The 21,692-nt window shown below is 54.3% G+C and overlaps 1 protein-coding gene across 4 annotated transcripts in view; it reads left to right on the top strand.

Moving 5' to 3' along the window:
* The window catches only part of TIAM1 (TIAM Rac1 associated GEF 1), a 144,282-nt gene that overhangs the window by 32,888 nt on the left and 89,702 nt on the right, over nt 1–21,692 (top strand). For 3 of the 4 annotated variants that reach the window (XM_058019148.1, XM_058019145.1, XM_058019144.1), the window contains exon 2: nt 1,874–1,933. Coding sequence is in view for 1 of the 4 variants with exons in the window: in XM_058019144.1 (XP_057875127.1) it covers nt 1,874–1,933 (60 nt within the window). In the remaining 3 variants the exon portion in view is untranslated. Of the gene's footprint in view, nt 1–1,873; nt 1,934–12,471; nt 12,656–21,692 lie in introns of those variants that run through there. The other variant, XM_058019146.1, reaches the window with a different exon arrangement.

The raw sequence follows: 21,692 nt of genomic DNA, 5'->3' as shown, positions 1-21,692 counted from the left end.
GTTAGTTTATATGGGAAAATTGAATGGTTTTAGCAACACTTTGGTTTGTTTTTCTGCTCGCCTTTCAAGAGATGCATTAAAACCTCTGCACACGTATTATTGAAATGCAGCTTTAAGCTAAGCTCAGGAGCTGTCAGAGCTGGGTTTGTCTGCCCAGTCTGGCCTTGCTCTCTCTCCCTGCGAGGGCTGTGATGCAGTGTGAATTACAGCACAGCTCCTGCCTCTCCCAGAGCAGGCTGATCCTGAACCATCTGTCTGTCCATCCTTGTGCTCCTCCAGGGGGGAATGCCTCATGTCCCAGGGAGCTGCTTGGGGCAGGAATTGTGATGGGACAGGGGCTGGGAGGAGGGTTTTGTTTGGGCTGGGAGAAGGGGTTTTTGGGTTGGGAGAAGGATTTTGCTGGCTGCAGGAGGGTTTTTTTGGGCACCCACCAGTGTTGGGTGCGCCGGTCCTGGCTTCATCCTGTGTGACTCCACCAAGCAGATGTCTGGGATAATGGCTGCATCCAGTTGTTGGTGAGTTTTGGATGAAAATCCCTTTTTTTTTTCTGGCTGTGCCTCTTCTTCCCTGTGAGATCCTGGAAAATTTAATTTTCCGTGAGAACCTGGAAAATTGTGCTGGCACAGGGGAGGTGTAGCTGTGACCCCAAATCCCTGCTGGGGTGGATGGGGTCCCTGCAGGGCTTTGGATGGAGGAACTCACGTTGGGTTTGGTGGATTTTGGAGGTGTTTTGCTGTGTGGGGTTGGGCTGCTGGCTCCTGGCAGCTCCCTCCCCTCTTTCCCAGCTGGATTGTCCACGAGCAAAAGGCCATTGCCATGGAATTATGGATGGATAAAACAGAGCAGGTGTTTCCTCCGGGGGCTCAGGTTACCAGGCCCATCAGGACGTTCCAAGTTCTTGCATTTTAAATTCCCTGATCCCCAGGAACAAAGTGATTTCCCAGCTTTGGAGGCTGACATTGCTCACGGGGATTACAAGGTGTGTTGCTGGAGCCCTGGGCACGGATTTTCCTTGTGGAAATGGATGTTTGGAGAGGGTTTAAGCCCCAGCACAAGCCGCTGCTGCCGTGGAATGGAAATTGCCGTGCGGGTTTGGAGCAGGGCATGTTGGAGCCGGCTCATTCCTTTGGCAGATGTCTGATGCTGTTACATCATGCCCAGAGCTGCTCAGTGGTGCCTTGGCCAGGGATGCCCTGCTCTTCCCATCCCCTGGTGTGGGAGAACAAGCGTTTTCCATAAGGAGCTGTCAGCAGGCCCTGGGCAGGGGAGAGCCAGGGGAGATCTCTGCTGGATGGGAGCTGTCAGTGCCCTCATGCTTCCAATCCTGAGCAGTCTGGGGGTTGGATTTGCTGGGGATCAGTGACCTTTCACTGCTTGTGCAGGCATTCCGGGGGTTTATTTCATAAATACATTAATTGTGCTACCTGAGACCTCTGCCAGTGCGTCCAGGTTGTTCTGTGAGATCCGCACTAACCCTAATTCTGCTGAGAGCATTGAAGTGGGAGCCAAAGCTGCAGCTCAGGGGCAGGGGTGCAGCTAGCTGAACCCGAGGGCTGTGCAAAGAGATGCTTTAGAGCAGGGAAATGCTGCCTGCAAGGAAGGGAAATGCTCCTGCACCCCTCAGTGTCCGGGGCTGACCGGCCGCAGGGCGAAGGGAAACTGCCTCAGTTGGCTTTTGTGGCTCTGGCAAATGCAGTGAGGAGCAATTGGGGTTCGAGTTATTGCCCCCTGCACCAACAGGTCGAGGTGTGTCAGTGATGACAGCCTGGCTGCTGGGGTGTGTTTGTTTCTGAGCTGTGTTTCAGGGGGTCACAGCTGGACATCTCTGTGCATGTGGGTGCTTCAAGCTGACCTTTTAATTTTCTTATTCCAGGAGCCCCGTGGGACAGCCAATGTTTCCCTCTTGTCCTGGTTGCTGCTGTGCCAGCCTCATGTGAGTAATGCCGGGATGGATTTGGTGAAGGTGTGTGTGTTTGCAGCTCCTGCTTTGCTCACCTGTCCCGGAGCAGAGCCCCCAGCCTGCAGAGCAGGAGGAGGGGTCCCTTGGGAATAAACAGGGTTTTTTGGGAATAACAACATCCAGGCTTCTTGGAGATGCAGAGGGAAATGTTTCTGTGGGAGCCCCTGCCAGCAGCTGCCTGTTTTATCCAAGCCAGCGAGTCCAGGAATGCTGACAGACCACGGCAGCACTAAACGGGGACAGTTGGTCGCTAATCTTTGCAAAGACACAGAACTGATTAAACAGGAGGATTCCTGGGGCAGCCTGGAAGGTGCAGTACGAGGGTGACCCAGAGGCTGCTCTCTGGCCCCTGCTCCTGCCCACGTTTCTGTGTGCTCACTGCAGATTGACCACGGTGTGCTCACTCCTGGGGGATTCTGTGTGTGCTGCCCCTGTTGTGGCCTTTCAGACAATTCTGTGTGTGTGCACAGCTCTGAATTGCACTGAGAGGGAGCACACAGGGAGTTTGGACAGCAGAGGGAAGAGATTCTGTCCTTCAGTGCCTCACCATTGACCACAGTGCCCATAAATGAGTCTGAGTCCTCTTGCCCTGTTGTGTTTGGGGTTTTCTTGCCTCTGTGCTGCCTTCTACCCTTGCTCCAGACATCAGGGTATGGTGTGTTTCCAGCCACACAAATAGGAGCTGTTTTTTTTGTTCCAGAGTAAGTTGTTTTTTTTTTTTTTTCCAGCCCAGTGGTTTTGTAGCGCAGAGACAAAAACAGAAGAGAAAAACAGGATTTAAAAAAATGTCAGCATCATAAAGGAAGAGGGATGGCACCAGAGGACTGCTCTATCATCAGAGTGAGCGTGCCCCTGTGTGAACGTGTGGCAGGGCAGCCAGTTAGCAGGAAATGATAGTGAAACTGGTGATATTTCCAGTCTCCCAGGGGAAAGCACACGTGCTGTGCAATGGATAATGAAATGTTATGGTTTTTATGTCTGATACGTTAATTCTGCCAGGGCAGTAATCCTGAGGTTCCAATCCACATCTAAGTTGGGAAGATATGCACAGGCTTTTATTGAGGACATAAACTACAGTGCATTTAAGGCAAAATAGCAGGAAGATGGGAGAGCTTTCCATTTCTCTTCCCTTTTCTCTGTTGTATCAAACACTGACTCGTGCCACAGGGGCTGCTGCCCTGAAGCCTGGTGCTTCTTCCATGGCTGACACAGAACTTAATCTTTTTTTTTTTTTTAATTTTGGCATTTGTGAATGAATTTGTGGTGTTTTGGGAGCCAGGCTGCTGGAAGAGGCAGGCAGGATGTGGTGGCAGCCCTGCTGTGGTCATTTTTGGAGAGCCCTGTGGAGGAAGGAGCTGTCTTGGAGCCTGTCTGGCTCTCTTGTTTCCCAGCAGTGCCATCAGAGCGGTGCAGGAATTGATGGACACCCTTGGTTGAAGCTTTCCTTGCCCTCTGTGGGGCTGTGCTGCTGTGCTGTGGCTTTTGGAGCTTCTCCTGCAAGCTGATGTCCCAGGGGACAGCTGCTGTGAGGACCAGGGGGAGGGAGGAAGAGGAGGCTCCTCCTGGAGAGGCTCTGGATGCCCTGATGGGGAAGGTGCAGGGGCCTCCTGGGCTTTTTCCTGTGCCTTTGTGCTTCCTGCAGGAAGCTCTGAGCTGGTGTTACTGCAGTGGGAGGGGAGGGATGCTCACACCCTGTGAGCCTCAGCTCAGGCGGTTCTGCAGAGCCCCACAATGAGGAACAGGGTTATTCATGTCTGGGAGTTCCCTCCTGTGCCCAGCCTGGCTCTCTGGGGGAAGTGGGCCACCTTATCAAAGCCATTTCTGCCAGTGACCCAGCCCAGCATTCCTGGCATGCCTCAGCACACTTCTGCTTTTGGGCAATCAGTGCAGGCCCTGACACTGGGCTGGCCTGTTCCTGTGCAGCAGTGAGTTCTTGTTCCCCCTGCCCATTTATTGCAGCTGCAGTGCAGGCCCTGAAATGGAGCTGGTCTGTTCCTGTGCAGCAGTGAGTTCTTGCTCCCCCTGCCCATTCATTGCAGCTTCAGTGCAGGCCCTGACACTGAGCTGGCCTGTTCCTGTGCAGCAGTGAGTTCTTGTTCCCCCTGCCCATTTATTGCAGCTGCAGTGCAGGCCCTGAAATGGAGCTGGTCTGTTCCTGTGCAGCAGTGAGTTCTTGTTCCCCCTGCCCATTTATTGCAGCTGCAGTGCAGGCCCTGAAATGGAGCTGGTCTAGTCCTGTGCAGCAGTGAGCTCTTGTTCCCCCTGCCCATTTATTGCAGCTGCAGTGCAGGCCCTGAAATGGAGCTGGTCTGTTCCTGTGCAGCAGTGAGTTCTTGCTCCCCCTGCCCATTTATTGCAGCTGCAGTGCAGGCCCTGACACTGAGCTGGTCTGTTCCTGTGCAGCAGTGAGTTCTTGTTCCCCCTGCCCATTTATTGCAGCTGCAGTGCCTCTCCAGCACTGCCCTGTGCATTAATCATGTCTGGGTGCATGTGGGGGACAGAGTGAAGGGAAAACAGCTTTGGTCACAGACTTGCACAGGGCAGGATGTGCCCTGATGCCTCTTAGAGCTGGAGCAGTGACAGCAGGCAGCGTTGCAGTCCCCCTCCCAAATGTTGTGTTTAATCCCAAAGCTGGCTTTAGCACTCAAGTCACAGACAAATACTGAAAAGCCTCATAAGAAGTAGGAGGAACAGGCAGGACTTTAAAAAAAAAATAAAGTACAAATGAGGAAAAGCAATCAGCAGTTGTGGAACTGTTGTGGTTTTCAGAATGCAAGGCTTTTGCCAGTAACAGGGAGCAGGTCTGTGCCCTTGAGCTTGCTTAAGAAGTTAATCTGTGCATGAACTCTGAGTCTTGGGCATCACCCGGAGCAGTGGTGGCTCTCTGAGCCTTCAGCCTCGCTTTTGCACAAGTAAGAGGGCAGGATCACAGCACAGCAGTGGCACTGGGAGCTGGGGGCTCAGGTGAGACCCTAGAGCAGCCCTTCCTCAGGTGAATGTGTAGCTGTGTCTGTCAGGGTTGCTCCAAAAAGTAGCTTGGAACAAGGTTTAAGAGCTCTTTATTTTGTTTTAAATGTGCTGGTTCTAAAAGACAGCCCAAGACTGCAGTTCAGAGAAGATGTCCCTCCAGTTGCTCCTTGCTTTCCTGTGGCCCTTGTTCTGCCTCTGCTCTCCTTGCCCTGCTGGCCATGGAGAAGAGTCTTGGTTTAAAGGTGTTCCCTGGTGGAGATCTCTGCCTCATGGGTGGCCCTGGGCATTTGGGAATTGTTTGGGGAGCTCCCCTGAGCTTGGGGTCACTGTGTCAGTCAGGGAAAGGGACATGTGGGGTCCTGCCAAAGCAGGATCAGCTCTGGGACCAAGCCAGGCTCCTCTCAAGGCAGGGCTTGAAAACCTCTCCTGAGATGCTGATCCCACCTCCCGTTTAGCCAGGAGTGCCTTTGGGGTGGAGATCTTGGTGTATCCCAGCTGCTGTGCCAGTGGTTCCCTGTGTCCCACTGGAACACGGTGCCTCACAGAGGGCACAGATGGGCACAAACTGTGCTTTGCAATGAGAGCTTTGTTCCTCCTGAGCAGCACGGCGCTGGCAGACAGACACAGGGAAATGGAATTGCTTATATGGGGTGTGGCATGGCTTTGAACGAGGGGCGGATGAACAGGGAGGGTTGAAAATCAGCGTTTACTTTCACGGGAAGTTGTGTTGCTCTTTCAATCAAATGAGTTGATGGGAGTTTTAGGAGGGAAAAAGGCCCCTGAAGGCAGCTCAGAACAGGTGAGCAGGCAGGGAGGAGCAGGGCTGGCAGTGAGGCACAGACAGACGTGTGGCCGGTCCAGCTGTGCCAGCTGTGGTGCTGCAGCCCTGAGTCAGCTGTGACAGGCAGTGCTGTGGCCCTGTGGGCAGGACTGAGGAGCAGATCCCTGCTGCCCCTGGGGGCTTTGGTCAGGCTGTGAGAGGCTCAGGGCCCCCGGGAGAGCTGTTAACAGTGTGTGCTCCCTGTGCCCTGCTTGGGCCAGGGAGGCTGAAACCAGGTCAGGCCTGCTTTTCATTGAGGTGACATTGAGGGGAGATCTGGTGGGTTGGTTTTTTTTCCTTTTTAAACCATCTGGCTGTAATAGAAGAAATAAATTGGAGCTTGTTTTCTAAAAATGAGAACACGTGCAGTGGAGCAGCATCTTTTATTTTTGTGCAGGAACTCCTGGGACACCTCCAGGATGGGCTCTCCAAACCTCCCTGGGCAATTCCAATCCCTGGCCACGCTTTCCATGGGGAAATTGCTGCTGGTGTCCAGCCTGGCCCAGCCCTGAGCCCTTTCTGCTGGGCAGGGGCAGGGGAGGGATGAAGGGCAGGAGAGCAGGAGCTGCCACAGGAAGATCTCTGCCCTCCCTTTCTGTGGGACCTGGAACTGGGGTAACAGGGCACAGAGTTCCTCTCACAGCTTTTCCCTTCCTTTCTCTCTGTCTGTGCCCAGGTTTGGATCCCATGTTGAGCTGTTCTGTTCCGATATGTGTGTGCAGCTTTGGCCAGCCTGGATAGGAGATTTCATCCTGTATTGTGTTGTTTTGCTCTTCTGCACATAAGTACAACTCAGGGGCCTTTGCTGTCCATCACCCAATGCTGGTTTTACTCAGCTGTGAGTGGCTTTGGGCGCCTCTGAGGGTGTCAATATCCTGTGTGTTTAATGCTTCAGCGCAGCCAGTCCAGAAGCTTGTGATACCTATTTTTAGTGCTGAAAAGTTTTGACAGCTCCAGTGAAGCTCCATTATCCATCCCTTGACAGCCTCGTCAGCAGCGTGCAGCTTGTCACTCTTGCTCAGAGCTGCTTTTCCCAATGAAATTCAAACTATTGGCAGGGATGTGGTGCAAGTGTGTCAGAACTCAGCGTGGAAATGACAGCAGCTACTGCCTAGTTTAAAAAAATCTATGGGAGGAGGTGTTTGCATTAGAGGTCTTGAGTCAAATGTTCCTCCTTGAGCATTCCCATGGAAAAAGGAAGCAGGCCCTGTTCTGTTCAGCTCTGCCCAGCCTTTGGATAATGCTCCCAGGGATGCACAGTGTGGGATTGTTGGGGTGTCTGTGCAGGGCTGGATGGTCCTTGGGGGTCCCTTGGGTGTCTGCAGAGCCAAACCCCTCAATTTGCCAGGCAGACCCTGAAATTTCCCCCTGTGCTGGGCCCAGAGGCGGCTCCTGCCCCTTGTCACTGGGTTTGGCGGGCAGAGGCGCTGGCTCGCTGCCACTGTCCCCTCCCTGCAGCTCACCAGGGGCCTTTGCAGCTCCCTTGCAGCCCAACAGCAGGGATCAGCTTTCCCAGGAGCTGATACCTCTGCTGACCTCTCCAAAGGGAAAAACCCTCCTGTAATTCATTACCTGGCTTCTGTAGGGGCTGAAAGGGAACCGTTTGTGAGTGAACAATACATGCCTTTCACAACTGCCTTCCTAATCCCAAATAGAAACATGAGGCTGAGAAAACCTTTCTGATAGCAGGGAGTGTGGATACATTCAACCCAGGATAATTTTCCATGGCATTAATGTTCTGTAATTGCCAGGGGGTGCTTTGCAGGGTTTTATTGGACAAAGTGAAGGCAGGCAGCGTTAGACATCAATTTGAGGGGGTAGGAACAATTCTGATGGTGGTGTGATGGTTTTCCTTCAGTGCCCTCTTGCGAGGTGCTGCTTCACAGAGTTTGGAAGTGGAGGTTTCAAAAAAGCAATGCAAGCTAAGTCAGCTTTGTTCTTCAGTTTATGACTGAAAGCAAGCTGGCTCGAGCCGAGCTGTGCCAACCCTTTGCTCCTGCCAGGCCACACCAGGAGTGGGATTCCAGGGTGAAAGCAGTGCATGGCTTGGCCACATCATCCACAGGGCACTTTGGAGGCCAGGTTGTGTGTGTAGGGTCGCGGTTGTTTCAGGATTTCCTGGATTCCCAGTGTCCCAGTGATGTGTGCCCAGCACGGTCTGTGCTTGTGGGGTGTCTGGAGAGGCACCAGCACTGGCCTGGACACCACCAGCTCCTCGGTGTTCCCTGGGGCTTTCCTGAGGGGTGATCAGTGGCTGGCAGACCCCAGGTCGTGTCCTGAAGGATGTTTGATCAGAGGGGGTGGTGATCACCTCAGGAACGCCACCGTGGCTTGCGGAGGGACCCGAGTGGCCCCACCTGTCTGGGTGCTGAGACAGAACCTGCTCCAAGGCCACCTGTGTGTGCAGGTGGAAAACAAGACAGATGCAATCATGAATTTTTGAAGCGGCCTGGCTTTGTAAAGTAAGCCTTAGTTAAGGAGATACGGTCTGCAGAGCCCTGTGTGAGCCCAGCAGAGGCTCCTGCTGTCTCACCTTGCTCTGTGCTCAGGCTGAGTCACTGCCTGAAGTGACTCCTTTCTGCTGCCCCAAGTGCTAATCCATTGTTAAAATGATATTAACTCATGCCTGCTAATTAGCAGGTGTGCCAGGGTGTGAGAGGCCCAGGATGTTAATTAGGGCTGATAAAAACACCTTTAGCAGGGTACAGACCTGGATTGTGCCTGCCTTCCTTCCACCACAGAGAAGGGCTGTGCTGTGGGACCTTTCTGGGTCTGGTGGGATCAAAAAGGTCCTTTCTCCTCTGGGCTGCTTGGTGGGATGGATATTTGGGGACCCAGAACCTCCCTGGAAGGTTCACAGAGTCACAGAATGTCTTGAGTTGGAAGGGCCCACAAGGATCATCCAGTCCCACTCCTGTCCCTGCACATCCACCCCAACAATCCATCCCTGGAGTAGTGTCCAAAGGCTCCTGGAGCTCTGTGGGGCTGTGCCCATTCCCTGGGGAGCCTGGGCAGTGGAAGAACCTTTTCCTGATCCTCCCCTGACACAGCTCCAGCTGCTCCCTGGGTCCTGTCCCTGTCACAGGGAGCAGAGATCAGAGCTGCATCCCCCATTGAGGTGTGGCCTAAACCTTCTCCATTCTGGTGGGATTCATCCTGCCAGAAGGATGGAATGAGAAGGGACTCAGCTGAGGAGGGGAGCATCATTTTGTGCCCTACAGAGCTCATGGCTGCTCCTGAAGCTGCTGGAGATGCCATCCCTGCATCCACCCCATCCCCTCGGAGCTGGCCAGGCTGGCTGTGCCGTTCCAGGCAGAGGATCCCAGGCTGGCTCCCAGCAGGTTTGGCAGTTCCTGGCTGTCCCCAGGGACAGGGAACAGGGACAGGAGGAGAGGGAACGGCCTCAGGCTGGACACCAGGAGGAATTTCCCCATGGAAAGGGTGGTGAGGCACTGGCAGGGGCTGCCCGAGGAGGTTTGGAGTGCCCATCCCTGGAGGTGTCCCAGGAATCCCTGGCTGTGGCACTCAGTGCTCTGGGCTGGGGACAAGGTGGGCATCAGGCACAGGTTGGATTCGGTGGTCTCAGAGGTCTTTTCCAAGGAGATGATTCTGTGGTTTAAAACCCAGCAATGGTTACAGCAATGTCTGAAGGTTTCAGCAAGCTGCTCTGCAGCAGCTCATGCTTTCCTGGCAGTGGCATGCCCAGGGATTGCTGTGGGTAGCAGTTCGAGCTGTCCGTGCTGTGGCAGGGTGCAGGTGGCACTGGCAGGGCAGAAGGGTGCTGCTGCCTTTGCCCTCCCAATGTGAATTCAGTGCAGAGTTGGCTGCTGATGTGTCACAGCAAGCACCTGTCCCTCCTGTGCAGGGTGGGAGCTGGGGTGTCACACCTGAGTGTGGGTGCACACCAAGGCCGCTCCAATGGGAGTGATCCCATTGCAGTGGGAGTGATCCTGCTCTGATGGGAGTGATCCTATTGTGATGGGAGTGATCCCACTCCGATGGGAGTGATCCTATTGCGATGGAGTGATCCCATTGCAGTGGGAGTGATCCTGCTCTGATGGGAATGATCCTATTGCGACAGGAGTGATCCTGCTCCAGTGGGAGTGATTCTATTGTGATGGGAGTGATTCTATGGTGATGGGAGTGATCCCACTCCAATGGGAGTGATATTATTCCGACAGGAGTGATCCCATTGCAGTGGGAGTGATCCTGCTCTGATGGGAGTGATCCTATTGCAGTGGGAGTGATCCTATTGCAGTGGGAGTGATCCTATTGCAACAGGAGCTCTGATGGGACTGGTCCTGCTCTGACAGGAGTGATCCCAATCCAGTGGCAGTGATCCCACTCTGATGGTAGCAATCCCATTCTGATGGGAGTGATCCTGTTCCAACAGGAATGATCCCACTCCAATGGGAGTGATCCGTTCCCACTGGAGTGATCTTGCTTTGATGATAGTGGTCCTATTGCGATGGGAGTGATCCTGTTCCAATGGCAGTGATCCTGTTCTGACAGGAGTGATCCTGTTCCAATGGCAGTGATCCTGTTCTGATGGGAGAGATCCTGTTCTGACAGGAGCGATCCCACTCCTATGGCAACGATCCTGTTCCAATGGCAGTGATCCTGTTCTGACAGGAGCGATCCCACTCCAATGGCAGTGATCCTGTTCTGATGGGAGAGATCCTATTGCAACAGCAGCGATCCTGTTTCAATGGGAGTGATCCTACAGCAATGTCAGCGATCCTATTGCGACGGGAGTGATCTTGTTCTGATGGGAGTGATCCCATTCTGACGGTGGTGATCCTGCTCCGATGGCAGCTATCCCATTCCAATGGGAATGATCCCCTCTAATGGCAGTGATCCCATTCTGATGGTAGCGATCCCATTCCAGTGAGAGTGATCCTGTTCCGACGGTAGTGATCCCATTCCAGTGGCAGTGATCCCGTTCCAATGGGAGTGATCCCATTCCAGTGGGAGTGATCCCGTTCCGATGGCAGTGATCCCGTTCCAATGGGAGCGATCCCATTCCAGTGGGAGTGATCCCGTTCCAATGGGAGTGATCCTGTTCCAATGGGAGTGATCCTGTTCCGACGGTAGTGATCCCGTTCCAGTGGGAGTGATCCCATTCCAGTGGGAGTGATCCCATTCCAATGGCAGTGATCCCATTCCAATGGGAGTGATCCTGTTCCAGTGGCAGTGATCCCATTCTGATGGCAGTGATCCCATTCCAGTGGGGGTGATCCCGTTCCACTGTCAGCGATCCCTGTGCAGTGTGGGAGCTGTGCCCTGTTCCAGCGGCCCTGCGGGCAGGCACAGCAGGGCAGGCACCACAGCCCCCGTGGCCCTCTGAGTCACCATGGGTGGCTCACCAAACCTGCTCTTCTGCTCGGGGTTCCCAGCCTGAAAGCTGCTATCCGATTGTTTGTCTGCCATGGGAGCTGCTGGTTTGTTCATTCAGGGTTTAAATTCACCATAATGCTGAGGATTGCTCCCTGGGCCAAACAGTGCCTGACCCCATCCCATCCCACCCTCCTGCAGCCCTGTGCTGCTCTGGGCTGTGCCTGTGGTCACGGGGCGCCTCGTGCTGGGCGTGGGTGGCTCTGTGGGAAACAGCTGAGGTGAGGAGTCAAGGCGCTGTTTGAAGTGGGCTCGGACTCACTGCTCACTCCTGTTCCTGGCCACGGGGGCTGTGAGCATGGCTGTGCCTTGTCAAATGGTGTTTCTGGTATCTTGTCCCTGTCCCAAAATAGAATCATTCATCCCTTGCTCAGCACCCGGGCTGTGGAACCCCACAGCCCCACTCCAGCTGTTAAACCCTTTTGGTGCCACAGCTGTCTCTCCAGCCCTGGGTCAGAACCAGGCTCCTCCATGTACCTTTTGCCTTTTTATTTTATTATTTTCCTCGTGGTTTTGTCCTTTTCCCAGCTCATGGTCACTGCTGGGTTGCAGAGAGTGGGACTGTAAGGATATTGCTCAATAGTCGGTATGTCTGAAGCATCGTGTACAGTTGTAGATGTTAATTTGTTAACTAATTTGATTTCTGCTTGTAAAGAACATTGACTGTGCTGTCTGCTTCTTTTTCAGAGCAGTTTCATACCTGTTTTTCCTGTCCCACATAGGTGGTGCAGAGGCAAGTTGGGGGATAAACACAGATGGGTTTTGTGTCGGTATTTCTTATTTATAGCAACTATTAGCCAGCCCTGGGCTGGAGGATGCTGCTGCTGCTGCTGCTCAAATCTTAATCCACAGACGGTTGTGTGGAAGTAGGGAATTAAGTAAAACCAGATCGATGTAATTCCTAATTCCCCATCCTGGAAACCCTTCTGCACCGGTGAGAGCAGCTGCGGGTGTGTTTTTAAGGAGTCCCTTCCCAAAGCCCCATCCCGTAGGGACCAGGGAAGCCCTCGGGGTGCTGGGGGAGTGCAGGGCAGAGGCAGAAGGCACAGGCTGGGTCAGAATGGGTTATTTTCTGTCTCCTGCCTGCGAACACAGCAGAGTCCCGAGGGTTGTGGAGCCGGTACACCCGGAATCTCTCGGGCTCCTGGGGATCGAGCTCTGGGCTCCTCTCACAGCCGGCGAGTTCAGTCACCCGGAGGGATGTCCTTAGGAATTCAGATTTCAGGAGCCAGCGGGGCTGAGTGGCAGCTCGTCTGCAGCCTGTGACGGCAGGAATTCATCAGGAGAGGGAGGGACGGGAGGGAGGGAGGGATGGCAAAACCCCAAACCTTCAAACACACCCCATTGACCCATCTCATCTCGGCGTGAAACTTGGCCAGTTCCACCCACTCCGGAGCGGCAGGGGAATGCGATGCAGGCGCTTCCTCCTCCTCCTCCTCCTCCTGTGTGCTAGCGGCGGCCGGGGCTCGGCGAGCAGGAGGCGAAGATGTTCGTGCTGCTGATGATGAGCGGTGAGAGCCGGGCATGGAACGGGACCGGGATGCGGCACCGGGATGCGGGGCTGGCTGTCTGGTGTGGGGAATGGCACCGGGATGCGGCACCGGGATGCGGGGCTGGCCGTCTGGTGTGGGGAATGGCACCGGGATGCCGGGCTGGCTGTCTGGTGTAGGGAATGGGGCCGGGATGCCGGGCTGGCTGTCTGGTGTAGGGAACGGGACCGGGATGTGGCACCGGGATGCCGGGCTGGCTGTCTGGTGTAGGGAATGGGACCGGGATGCGGCACCGGGATGCGGGGCTGGCTGTCTGGTGTGGGGAATGGGACCGGGATGCGGCACCGGGATGCCGGGCTGGCTGTCTGGTGTGGGGAATGGGACCGGGATGCGGGGCTGGCTGTCTGGTGTAGGGAATGGGACCGGGATGTGGCACCGGGATGCGGGGCTGTCCGTCTGATGTGGGGAATGGGACCGGGGTGCAGCACCGGGATGCCGGCGGGCTGTCCGGTGTAGGGAATGGGACCGGGGTGCGGCACCGGGATGCGGGGCTGTCCGTCTGGTGTGGGGAATGGCACCGGGATGCGGGGCTGTCCGTCTGGTGTGGGGAATGGCACCGGGATGCCGGCGGGCTGTCCGGTGTAGGGAATGGGACCGGGGTGCGGCACCGGGATGCCGGGCTGGCCGTCTGGTGTGGGGAATGGCACCGGGATGCGGCACCACCGGGCTGTCCGGCTGCTGCTGTGTGTCCGGGAGGGCTCTCCCCTCCCGATCTCCTCTTTTGTGTGTGCTGCTTTCTGTGAGTTGTGTTCAGTTTGCTTCTCCAGGGTTTGTGCTGATTGAATGGGGCCCGGGGAGTTCATAGCTGAATTCCCTAAGAGAGAAAATGTGGGATCGTGTTACCGACGGGAGATGTTCCCTTCTCCAGCTGTCTGGCTTTATTTTCCGTAATTACAGGTTGCCACGCTCTTTAATTGTTGAGAATGAGCCCCGTGAAAGGTTTCAACTTGACTGCAGCCCTGCCGGGTGTCTGTGCAGGGCAGTGCTCTCCCTTTTGGGGGGCTCCCGCTTCCCAAAGGTTTGGGAACTCTGCCCGCCTGGGACTGGGGGGACAGGGGGAGCCTCGTCCCTGCCCAGCCGCTCATTTTCCTGCCGGTTCCTTCAGCGACGGCTTATCAAGTTATTTGATGGCTTATCAAGTTATTTAATATCCCGGGCGCTATCTCAGGATCTAAATTGCCTAATTCTTGGGTCGGTGACAGGAAATGTGAGCACAGAGCCCTGGCTCTGCAATTACTGTGACTAAGCATGGGGATGAGCACCCAGCAGCAGCAGCAGTGCTGTCTCCTGCCCTGCTGCTGTGCTGTCCCCAGGGCTGCGGGGACACTCTGTGACCATGTCAGGGATGGCTCCTGCTGTCCCCAGGGCCACGGGCAGGGACCTGCCCTGACTCAGAGCCATGCGAGCCGTCAGCTGTGAGCGATCCTCCGGGGCACAGGCAGAGGATCCTGCGTGCCTTTTCCTGGGATGCAAGTCACTCTGCAAACGTGCTCTTGGAGTTTTGTTTCACGTAGCAGAGCTGGCTGCTGGTTCTTGGATGGTGTTTGAATATTGCAGGAGGGATTTACATTCCCACACGTGACGGGCACTGTGGAACGGAGCGAGCAGGTTTGGTGGGTGTCACTGCCATGCCTGTTTTCCCCCGTCCTTGCAGAGTTTGAAGTGATGTGTGCATTATGGAAAAGGGGTGGAAAAGTGCTGTGCTCAGCAGGGCGGGCTGGGCTGAGGGATCAGGTGCCCAAATGTGGCAGGCCTGCTCGTGCTTCCTGGGGAACCTGCTCTTTAAAGGATGCCTGGCTGGTTCCTAACTGGTTTTGAGGAAGAAATACTTTATTTTTCCAAAATGCCTGACAGAAAAAAAAAAAATCTGCCAAACCACAAATTTGCATCATTTCAGTGTTTGCTTGAGTTTAATGCTTTTGCTCTGGGAGATGAGTGGTTGGACTCCTGCTGGAGTTGGTGTTCAGCAGAAGCATTGATTTGGCTGTGAGTCTATCAGGCAGCAGTGTTTGGAGCTGGCTCGTTTGTCTCCAGTGAAGTTACACACTGTGGCTGTTTGGAAATAGCCCCAGGGAAACACGGCTGATCCCCGCAGGGTCAGTGACTGGGCTGCTCCAGGGCAGGGAATGCCTGGGAATGCTCTGCCCAAAGCTGGGGCAGCAGGATGAGCTGGCAGCAGTGGGAGCTCCCAGCAGGATGGATGGCTTGGCTCTGAACTGTGAGCTCACTGTGTGCGTCAGGCAGGGACACCTCAGTGCTTCCCTCTGGCTCTGGTGGGCTCCCCAGTGCTGTCTGCTCCCAGCTCTGAGGGTTATCAGCTCAAAAAATTAAAGGGGCTCTGAAGGGGGGCAAAAAAGGCCGCTGGAATAAAGTACCAGCTATAAATAATTAATTATAAAGAAAAATGCAGTGCAAAAGTAACAGTGGCATCGAGTCTTTGCAGGAATTCATCAAGGAGGAGGGTGAGTCTGTACTGATGTGTCTTCCTGGGTATTATTTCGTTAAACTGGCGGCTGTGCAGAGCATTCCAGGGAGTTTTATGGCCCAGTAATCCATTGCTGGATGAGGGGAATACATTATTTATAGATCAGAGTGTTTTAACATCCTCGCATGGGTTGTTTAAGGAGGTCAGGATGCGGAGCGGTGGGAATGGGATTAGCCCAGCTGTGCCACAGGCAGGGGGCGAAAGGGGAAGTCACCACGTAGATGTTGGTGTTTTTATTGTGCCTCACGAGGCACGGGTCACAAAAGAGGGGTTTCCAGAAGCAGGATGGAGTTTTTATTGCTTGTGACATGTCAGATTGTAAGTGAGCTGGAAGCAGACAGGAGCATCCCTCTGCCTGGTTCAGAGCCCACTCTGGCTGCGTGTGTGTGTGTGTGTGTGTTCCCAGTGGGATGCAGGCACAGGGGGATGGATGGATGGATGATGGATGGATGGATGGATGTTTGTGAGGGCTCCAGCCCCTCCTGCCTTGGTGCTGCTCCTCGTGTGAAGGCTTTCTGCTCTCTGTGTGCCGTGTCCCAGCGGCACAGCCCCGTGAGCCCGCGCTGCCACGCAGGTGCTGCCTTCGCTGCACAGTGCTTTTAGTGTAATTGCTTCTTCAGGCTGCCAGGCAGGCTTGCCACGGGAGCTGGGATGTGCTGTTCCCAGGCAGCTCAGAAAGCCCTCCCAGAGCCAAGCAGAGCAGTGGTGTGGGCAGGGGAAGGGGTGCCCATCGGGCAGGACTGCAGGCTGAGCCCAGCCAGGGCTCTGCTCCTGGTTTCCCTCAGGAATCCCCCTGCTTCCAGCACCCACAGCAGTTCCTACTCTCCTTTTTGCCTCCGATCCTCCCAGCTGTGAGCTCTGGGCTGGCAGAAAGCAGCAGTGGTTCAAATCCGACACTTTGCAGCAGTGCCTCGACATGGTGACACTCGGTGGTCTCAGAGGTCTTTTCCAGCTGTAACAACTGTGTGATTCCATGGTTCTAGGGGTAGTTAGGAGCCCGGGATCCTGCTGATGTTACAGAGTTTAACCAGTGGCCAGGCATTCTCTGCTGCGTGCCTGTTGTTGGGAGGAGCATGGAAAATGTGCCGTGGTGCCACTTGAGCAAGGCTGGTACGGGGCACAGTGAGTCACCCCGCGCTGCCAGAGTGCCCCTGAGTTACAGCGAGCGAGCAGCAGCTCTGGGAGCTGCTCTGGGCTCACCACAAATCGCCCTGCACACGCACATCCTGCTGGGAGGCAGGGCATTGCCCAAAATCTGCCACGGGCACTCAGCAGTGTGGCAGTCACAATGGGCGTGCTCTTGCGTGGGTGTGAGGGCAGCAGGGGTGCCAGTGGGCAACCACGGCCTTGGGAGCAGCTGTGTTGATTCCTGAAGGGGCAAAACCAGTTATTTTCAGTTATTTTCTTCTGAAAACCGCTCTGCCTTTCTATTTGTGTTTCCCATCCAAGCAGTTTGGGAGCCATGGGTGCAGTTTCTCCTGTGAGGTGCAGAAGAGTGAGTCACTTGTTGAGGGGATGTGATACTGGGTAGTAAGTGCAGAACCAGCTCTGGAATTGCAGAGCCTTTGTGCAAGAGGTGTTTTTTCCTGTGTGTGGAGGGAAGTGTCCCTTTCATTTGTGCTGGTGCTGTTGTCCCCCTGTTGTCCCACTGCTGGGCAGTGTAGGGCACCAGCAAGGCTGAGCTGCAGCAGCTGGGGAAGTTGCCAGACCTTTCCAAAGCCACAAAGTGCTTTTGGGGTCTCTGAAACAGCAGAAGTTGGGCAGAAGAAGGGAAGTGTGTAGGTTTTACATGACTACCTTCTTCCCTTGTTTCTGGGGGATGCCGGGATTCCCTCCATCCCCTCCAGTGCCCGGTGGCAGTGCTGGGTGAGCCCCCAGCAGGCAGAACAAAGCACCTTGAGCTGTCTGCTTCCCCCTGGGAATTGCCTGGCTGCTCGTTTGCATCGGGCTGGGTGGGGAAGGTGTGTGCAGAGTGTGCCCCAGGCCCTCAGACACTGCCGTGCAGACAGAGGCTCCCCATTGCGCAAGGGCACCCCGGGAAAGGAGCTGGGAGCAGCCACCTCAGTGAGTCCATCAGGCTGGGGAACATCTTTGGGGTCAGCCAGTCCCAGCTGTGCCCAATGCCCACCTTGTGCCCACTCAGAGCACTGGGTGCCACCTCCAGCTGTTCCCTTGGGCATCTCCAGAATGGGCACTCCGGGAGCTCAGGAGCACTGGGGCAGCCTGGGGGAGACAGCACAGAGGTTGTGCATGGTCCCCCCGTCCTTTTCTGCCCCCCGTCCTTTTCTGCCCCCCGTCCTTTTCTGCCCCCCGTCCTTTTCTGCCCCCCGTCCTTTTCTGCCCCCCGTCCTTTTCTGCCCCCCGTCCTTTTCTGCCCCCCATCCTTTTCTGCCCCCCATCCTTTTTGCCCCCCGTCCTTTTCTGCCCCCATCCTTTTTCCCCCCATCCTTTTCTGCCCCCATCCTTTTTCCCCCCATCCTTTTCTGCCCCCCCAAACACACAGAGCCAGTGAGACTTGAGGTGCAGTCCAGAACTCTTCTATCCTGCACAACTTCCAAGAGAACATTTATGACAATAACAAGCCTGTGGGAGTCAGTTCCTCACTGATTTTTTTCCCCCCCCCCAAATTAATCTTAATGCTTTAGTAACATCTGGATGATTGCTTGGTAATCTTTTTCTGGGAAGTGCTTTTGTGTGTGTGTGTGTGTACTTTGTTGTGGAGTGATAAATCACTGTAATTTACCAGCCTGGTTTTTAAAAATTTGGAGAGTCATCCTGTGTGATGTGTTCCTTGGAGCTGTCATTCCTGGAGGCACCTGAATGGATCCATGACATTTCAGCTCCTGTTTACTGCTTCAAACAGCTCTTTATGCCTGACATGCTTACCTGAGCATACCTTGAAGTTTGGAGTTTGTGGAGAGTTTTCTAAAAGGGAAATTAAAAGAAATAAGGGATTTTTGAGGAGGAGTAAGATGCAGCCACTTGTTTTAAGTCTGTTGGAGTTGGGGAATTCATATAAATGTCCAGCTGAAGAGTGAGAAGCTATTGGGAATATCCCTGGGAACCCCTGGTCATGGCTGTCCATTCCCAGCTGGCTCAGGCAGTGCCTCTGTGCTGAAATGTGCAGCAGGGGCTGAGGCAAGACAAGGGCAGAGTTGCACATCCATGAGGTGCTCCAAGAGCTGGTTCTGTATTTCCAAACCTGGTGAAGCAATGCAGGGAATAGGCAGAGAGTGTCTGGGGCCATGAGAGACTCACAGAGCCTTGGTTTGTGCTTCTGGGCTGGTGGAAAAAGAGAAACCAGGGCTTTTTTGGCTTTGAGAGTAGATCCACCCGCAGGGCTTGGGAGAAGGGGCTGGATTGTTTGGGAATGGAGGCATTGCAGGGAGGGTGTGCTGGCAGCCCCATGGGGCTCACAGCTAAAGGAGAAACCTTGTGTTTGCAGTACCATACAGCTGAACTCCTTGGGAACTGCTGTCCAGGCAGAGCAGGGGGCACAGAGGGGCTGGCACTGAGCAGGGTCAGCATTTGGGCAGGCTGGAGGTCACACAGAGGGCCTGGTCCCTCTGAATCTCTGCAGGGACTGGGATCTCGTCAGGGTGCATTGGTTGGTTCTGCTGCAGAACAGGAGGCTGACCCACTCAGTGCCTGCCAAAGCCGGGCTCCAGTGCTGGGCAGCGCTGATCTCTGCCCTCTGGGACAGCGCCCAGGGAAGGGCTGCAGCTGTGCCAGGGCAGGTTTGGGCTGGATTTCAGGGAAAGGTTCGTCCCCAGAGGGGCTGGCACTGCCCAGGCTCCCCAGGGCATGGGCACAGCCCCACAGAGCTCCAGGAGCATGTGGACACCACTCTCAGAGTCAGATTGGCATTGCTGGGGTGTCTGTGCAGGGCCAGGAGCTGGGCTGGGTGATGCTGTGAGTCCCTCCAGCCCAGGATATTCTGTGATTCTGTTAAATTCCATAGGAAATGGGAGCTGGGCTGTTCTGCTGCCTGAGGCAGGACGGTGATTCCCCCATCAGCACTGGAGAGATGGAAACCAAATAATTGCCAGTGCCAGGTCTGTGATGACAGGAAGAACAGCTCCAGCTTTGTGTGTGAGAGCCCTGGACCCAGGCTCACATATCCTCATGTGACGGGGAGCTCTGGTGTCAGCCCGTGCAGGGTGAATCCAGCCAGCCCCGTTTCTGGAACCTAGACCTGCCATCCCTGTGGTGCCGTTCTCCCTTGCACTGGGATGGGCTCCTAGTCCATGCTCCAGGTCGAGGGGCTCATCCTGCTGCTCCCCAGAACCTGCTCAGGCTGCGCCATGCTCATCCCAAGGCTTGGTTTGATTTGATCACCCTGTGTTTGAAACAACTGCCCAGCCCGTGTTCCCAGAGCTCAGCAGCCTCAGGAGGAGCCCCGCTCACCTGGCACTCACACAAGATTGCAGATATTTATTCAGCTCTCTCAGAGCAATCTTGAACCTGCTCATCACAGTGTGCATCTCACTTGAAGCCACTCCAGCTGCGCAGAGCTATTTTTGCACAGGAACCCTTTGAAATTTTAATGCACTTTTCGCTCGTTGAACCCCAAAATGAGTCACTTAAGGGAGCAGCAGCAGCAGTTTTACAAATCCTCTGCCTGCAACCTGTTGCTTCCGCTGAGTTTTCTGTAAACTGCTTTGGGAAAAGTGAAACACGTCCAGGTGTTCCTCAAGGATGTGATGGGATTGTTGGGGTGTCAGGAGTTGGACTTGATCCTCGTGGGTCCTCTCTAATTCAGGATATTCTGTAGATCTGTGGTTCGAGGTCACGGCAGCATGTAACACTGCTGAGAAGGAACCAAGGACCAGAACCTTTTCAGCAGGTATAGAAAATTACCTTTTCATCAAATTCTTCTTACAAATAAGATGTGGATTGGAATCCAGGGAGATGAAACCTCGTGGATCTGTGGTTCAATATCGTGGCAGCACATAACACTGTTGAGAAGGAATCAGGGACCAGAACCTTTTCAGCAGGTACATAAAATTACCCTTTCATCGAATTCTTGTTACAAACAAGGTCTGGATTTGATGATTTGAAGATAAAACCTCATAGATCTGTGGTTTGAGGTCATGGCAGCATGTAACACTTCTGAGAAGGAATGAAGGACCAGAACCTTTTCAGCAGGTGCATAAAATTACCCTTTGATCAAATTCTTCTTAAAAATAAGATCTAGATTTGTGTACAGGAAGATGAAACCTCATGGATCTGTGGTTTGAGGTCATGGCAGCACGTAACACTGCTGAGAAGGAATCAAGGACCAAACCTTTTCAGCAGGTGTACAAAATTACCCTTTCTTCAAATTCTTCTTACAAGCAAGGTCTGGATTTGAATCGAGGGAGATGAAGCCTCGCAGAGCTCCTGATTCAGTGTCTAAATGGCAAGGAAATGTCTCGGCTGGCTGGGGCTGCAGCGAGCTGTGAGTCACGTCCCCGTGGAGCTGGGGACAGCAGGGACAGACTTGCCGCCCCCCTGGCAGCTCCTGCCGCTCGCAGCAGGCGGCTCCTGCGCGTGTCACCGCGAGCAGAGCTCTGCTGAGGTCCCACAGACTCCATCCACTGCTGGGGAGGCCTCTCCGTGCTCCTCCCCAGCTCCCCACTCAAAGGGCTTTCCAAAGCCCCCAGTGCTCCAGCTCCTCGAGCTCGCTGAGGCTTTCGTTTCCAGGAGCCTGGAAATGAAAATCTTATTTTATTGCTCAAGCTGGACCAAATTTCACATTGAGAGTCTCTGCTAGTAACAGTGACAGAGCAGTAAGAGGATTATCTTGGTCCAACCTCCCTTTTTAAACCTAGCAGAGGAATGCCAGGGATTCATATTCCACTATGCCTGACCTACAGTTTATGGCAGCATTATCCCAGAGTCATGGAGTGGGTCCCACAAGTCTGGAGGTGCTTGTGACTCTTTTAACTTGATTTTAGAGGCCTTTTCTGATGAAGTGGCACCGTGCTGTCTGAGCAGGCATTTGTCACTGTCCTCTGCACGGGCACCTCACCGGGATGATCTCAAAGGTCCCAAACCATCCTGTGATTCTGTGATTTATTCTGACTTTCTTTCAGTGGTACAGGAAAGGAGCCTCTCAGGCTGTAAAAGGGGCTTTGAGACTCAGGGAGATTTCAGGCTCTTGCTGTGAATCCCTGGAATTGGGTTGAGGAGCAGAGCCCTAATCTTGCACCTTTTTGCTCAGACACAGCTTTGGTTAAGCCTCACCACTGAACAACCACTAAAGCTGGCAGGCAGCTGGGGTGCTGAAATCCTTGCCTTGCAGTTTAATGAAATCCTCCAGAATTTAAAAACTTGGTGGGTAAAGGAGCCCTCAGCATGAAATAGCCCTGTCCTTGTGTGATGAGCATCCCCCATATCTGGGCTGAGAGTTCTCTGGGGATGTTCAATAGGTGAAAATTACTTTGTGTAGGGAAACATAGGGGGATGGACCCACTCCCTGTGAGCACTGCAGGTATTCCATGGCGGCGATGGCCCCAGATGGGCCTGCCC

This window comes from Melospiza georgiana, chromosome 2, assembly GCF_028018845.1.
Source record: "Melospiza georgiana isolate bMelGeo1 chromosome 2, bMelGeo1.pri, whole genome shotgun sequence".
NCBI classification, from domain to species: Eukaryota; Metazoa; Chordata; class Aves; order Passeriformes; family Passerellidae; genus Melospiza; species Melospiza georgiana.
Note: the sequence above shows the minus strand (reverse complement) of the source record. Positions and strands in the feature narration are given on the sequence as shown.